General features: G+C 30.8%; 1 protein-coding gene across 1 annotated transcript in view; it reads left to right on the top strand.

Moving 5' to 3' along the window:
* Window positions 1-4,350, top strand: part of DUSP19 (dual specificity phosphatase 19) — a gene marked incomplete at its 5' end in the record, with an annotated part of 13,702 nt that extends 9,352 nt beyond the window's left edge. Inside the window, one exon of the mRNA XM_011356481.2 lies at window positions 1,052-4,350. Coding sequence (XP_011354783.1) covers window positions 1,052-1,291 — 240 coding nt within the window. The remainder of the gene's footprint in view (window positions 1-1,051) is intronic.
* Between the last annotated feature and the right edge of the window lie 580 nt (window positions 4,351-4,930).

Here is a 4,930-nt window from a genome sequence, read left to right as displayed (position 1 = left end):
TTTTTTTTTGTTATAAGTTTTGGGTTTTTTTTGTTATAAGTTTTGTTTTTTTCCCCTTCCCTTGTTCCCATCTTTCCATTGTTGTAAGTTTTTAGTTGTAAGTTTTGTTTTTTTTTTCCCTTCTCATGTTCCCATCTTTCTTTTGTACTGTACCAAAATTTTGTACTGTACCAAAAGAAGAATCAGGAAATGAAGTAACTAAATTGTCTAGTTCTGTAGGGTGTACTCACAGTTCACTACATTTCATTTAGATCATTAACTTTTTAAAAGCCTGAAATAAGCCAACCTGTATCGATGGTGTTCCATCAGATCTATCACATTCATTATTAATGCAATATTACCCCCATCAGCATTGGTCTTGCACTGTGTACCTTTTCACTTGTAAAGTATCATTTGCAAGTTACCTGAAACGTTTTTTCATTTATCGACCTCATGGTAGTGTCTAATTACCTTTTCCACTTCGCATTGTCATGAGCTATTTGTGTCATCATTTTACTACCTTATAAGTTTAACTGTTTTTTAAGTTACTTCCCTCCAGAATAAATTACTTCTAAAGGGAGAAAATTCTTTCCTTGCTAACCATTCTATATGTAGATTTCCAAGGTAGTGATACTAGTTTCTTTATGGGAACACTGTGTGTACTTAGAATGTCTCAGGCTTTCTGTTGTTATGATTATGGTTTTTTCATGTTTCCACATATATTTCCTGTAATTTTTCTTTTATTTATAGACATGAGGCTGAGTTACTACACTTTTATGTATACTTTACTAGATTACTTCAATTTAAGAATGATACTGTTTCAGAATTTTAAATACATCATTGAAGCATTTTAATCCTGGGGGTTGGGAAGAGGAGGTATTGGTTAATTTATGGATTGTTTTTTCCATTCTTTTCTTACAACAAATTGTGCTTTGATAATTGAATAAATTGAATTAAATAAAATGATAGAAAGAATATTTTTATTTTATAATGTTAAATAACATAAGAATATATGATTGATTTAATAACCTTTCTCAAAAGAATAATGAAGTTTTGTTTGATTTTATTGCAGGGTGGAGTGGTTCTTATTCATTGTAATGCAGGAGTTTCCAGGGCAGCTGCAATTGTAATAGGTTTCCTGATGAATTCTGAAAAAATTTCATTTACCAGTGCGTTCTCTTGGGTGAAAAATGCGAGGCCTTCCATATGTCCAAATGCTGGTTTCATGGAGCAGCTTTGTATATATCAAGGGGGCAAAGAAAGCAATAAGTGTGACAAAATACAGGAATTAGAAAGGGACAACAGTTCATGAGTTACATTCTTGAGATAATGAACAACTGCAATTTCTGAGTTGGCTTCTATAGCTACCTTTCCCCTTTTTGTGGAGATCAGGTGAATAAAAACTTCCTTTTCTCTTGCCTTTTTTCAAGTGGAAATGGAGGTCAATTGATTGTCCTGAGCTAGTGTATAAATAATTAAAAAAATAATTTTATGTTTTCTTTGGTATTATAATGCCTGATTAAATGCTTCTTTGATTTGCTAAGAGAGAATAACAATGTATTACCAATAATTGATTTATGTAGAAGGAAAAGTTTTAAATATGAAATCTATGTTAGAACATAGAAAGATTAAATCGGTTGATTAAGATTTAGTATTTTTCTGTTCTACAAATGTTTCCATGAAGGAAAAAACATGAAATTCTACTTGACTTACTGTTTAAGAGGGAGATAAATTTCTCTGTAAATAACTTAAGATTAAAAACCAATACCTTAAACCTTCCAAAGAGGTAAACAAAGTATGAAGGTTTGCACTATATTTGTATAGTGGTTACCATAGTCACAAAATTTTTATTGTCTTTTTATGAAAATGTACCCACTTTTCATTTTGATTTTTTAAAAATCTGATTCTATCCCTTGCATTTATTTTTAAGTTTTTATATAGATTTTCTTTCTTATATTATTATGAGCTTATGGTTCTTTAATTAGGTGATCTAGTCTCTTACATTGTGTGCTTTTTATCTTGGGTTCCTAGCATTCTGTTTTTGGGTCCCATGTCATAATTTTTTGATCTCCTTGGATCTGTGGAAAAATGTTTTATAGATCATTTTTCAGATGTAATTTGTTCAATGATCTGTTTTCTAGTTCGATATTCTACTAGAGAACATATTTTTTAAGGAAAGAAGGGTTATGGTTTTGTAAAAAAAAATTTAAATACATTCTTAGAAAGCATAAAATCATTTACAATTTTATCTCTGGCCAGAGGCTTTTGAATAGTTTATTTTTTAAAAAATTAAATCTTCATATTGGCAAGGATGAAATTGACATCATAAATTTGCTTAAAGATATTATTTATCTTTTTCAAAATAAAATGTACTTAAAATTACCTATAATAATTAAGATAGGATTTAATAGCTTTCAAGTAGCCTTCATGACTTAGAAAATATCATTGCCATTTAGATTGTATTAGGAAGGTCCTGAACTCTTCTGAAATACATATTATAGAGAGCAAGCATATTCCTGTACGTAAGTTGGAAAGTGTATATTGAGCATGTCCATGCATTTGAGAAAGCAGGCTTTCTTATGCTGTCAGGAGCAAAAAGTAGAAGTGATAAATGAAAAGTATGTTTCGAGATTGCTTATAGACGGACCAAATGTCATCACATGCAAAGCTATGAACATTGCTTCTGTTGAGAAGCAGCATAAATGTAGTCAACCTACAGTGAGCTATTCGAGGCCAGCCAAGGCAGACAGAATCTTCTTTATGAGACTGTATAATGTTGTCTCTGTAGTCAGTATTGCTGAGGGTTTGCAGAGTGAACCTTTTCCATTCACATGAAAACATTTATTTAAATACATTTTCTTTTGCTTGGTGCTGTTCAGTTTTCAGCCATTAAATGTGACATGAAGCCCTGAATAGAACTTTTTCATGATGGATAATGTATTACTTATGTTTGTAGCTTGTATGCTTAGTTGTTGCCTGGTTATGGTATAAGCTCCTATCTTCTGATTATGGTATAAGCTCCTATCTTCTGAATTACTTACAAAAGTGCTTTGAACATTGAACACAGTAGTTTGCTGTATCTAAAATAAATCAATGAATGCAATCCAGTCTTTAAAATTAGGGAAGGGTATTATGTAAGGCAATGATGGGTCATATATATATATATATATGTTTATTGTGTTTCCCATGGATATGTCACTCTGTTATACCTATTTATAAAAAGGAATTTCATCATTATGATTCTTTATATCACATATTATAAATGAAAAAAGTGTATACCAAATATAGGTATGTTTTCAGGGAGAGGGAAAATATTTCGAAGAGTTTTTACCTCTTTTAAAATAGATTTTTCTGCCATTTAAAGATTTTTTTTTGCTTTCTTGTTTTTTTCCTACCATTTTTTAAAAGGAAGAGAAAATGAAAGTATCATTTGTTCTTAAACACTGAAAAGAAATATAGAGCCTTCCTAGCAACCTGAGAAAGATGAGCAGAGCAAAGGTACTGAAATAAATGATAAAATTCTATTTATTTGAGGTCAATATTTTTTAAGTGTTTTGCTAACTTTATGCTTTAGTATAGGTGTGTGATGACATATAATTTTCATTGAAAACTAAGAAATATTTAAATTTTTGGAAAAACTAAAGAAATCTTTTTTTAGATTCTTTAGGATAAAATTTAGACCATTAACTCAAGACACAGAATCAGAGGAAATGGATTATAGTATTTTAAATTGTTGCTGCAGTTTTACTTTTGCATCCCTTCTTCCTTGTTGAACCTTGATTGACATGTATGAATATAGCACATTTATATAGTATAAATATGTATTATGTAACCTAGGGATTATACTTGGATTATGATTGATAATTTCTGTGGTGATGGGGAAACCCTGAACTTGTCACGTGATATTAGTAACTAAGATGGTTCAAATGTATGTAGCAAGTCCCCCTCAAAGATAATTTCTTTAAAAGTCCTTGAATGTAGCAAGTATAAATCAGACCTTATAACTTCACCCAGTGAGTTAAGCAAAGCTACAGTACATTTAAAAATAACGTATATAGCACAATGAATTATTTATTTTTCCAGGTGACTCTAAATAGTTGATTTTTCTGCCCGAAGGATCTTGAACATATTTAGTCACTCTGTAGTTATTTAAGAATTTAAACCCAGAGGATGAAAAAGTTTTATATTCTTGTACATCAATAGAATTTACAGTTAACATATATATGGTTTGTTTTCATTGATATGCTTTAAAAATAACATAACCTTTCTATTTCAAGTGAAGCTTGACTTGTTTTATATGTACCCTGTTTATAATATACCCTTTATTGTTTCTAAGTATTGATATACTTTAATAAAATAATAAATTTACCATTTCTCTTGTTAATATCTTTACTTATTTGAGGTCGTTATAGAGATTTAATATTTATTTGCTGTCAAATTCTGGGCTAACAGATCTTTTGACAGGACACAAAATGGTACATTTTGCAATAGAAATTAGTTTAAAGTCTGCAGAGATTTGTTTGCTCCAGACACTTCTAGAAATGAAAAAGCTAAAGTAAGAGCTTATAATTGGCATTACTGTGAAGAAATTGTCATTGAAAATTCAATGGAACATCCTAGTATTTTAAATAGAGAGAATATGCTGAATTACTCTCAGATAAAGCTACTGAGTATTCTAACCATGACAGCAGAGATTATTCCAACATTTTCTGGCACCCGGCTCCCACACACATCGTTACTTCTCCTACCTACTCATTGCTGACTACTTTCCCTCTCAATTTCTTTGTTTCAACCAAACTGGCCTCTTGGCTCTCTATTCCTTAAAAATGCATAATCAGGGCCCCACTTCATTACTTGCTGTTCCCTCTACTTGGAACACTTTCCCCCAGTAACATTAGATCTTTGCTCAAATTGCCTTCTTGGTGAAGCCTCGCCGACCACCTTATTTAAC

The sequence above is a fragment of the Pteropus vampyrus genome, unplaced genomic scaffold, assembly GCF_000151845.1.
Source record: "Pteropus vampyrus isolate Shadow unplaced genomic scaffold, Pvam_2.0 Scaffold2, whole genome shotgun sequence".
Lineage (NCBI taxonomy): Eukaryota > Metazoa > Chordata > Mammalia > Chiroptera > Pteropodidae > Pteropus > Pteropus vampyrus.
Note: the sequence above shows the minus strand (reverse complement) of the source record. Positions and strands in the feature narration are given on the sequence as shown.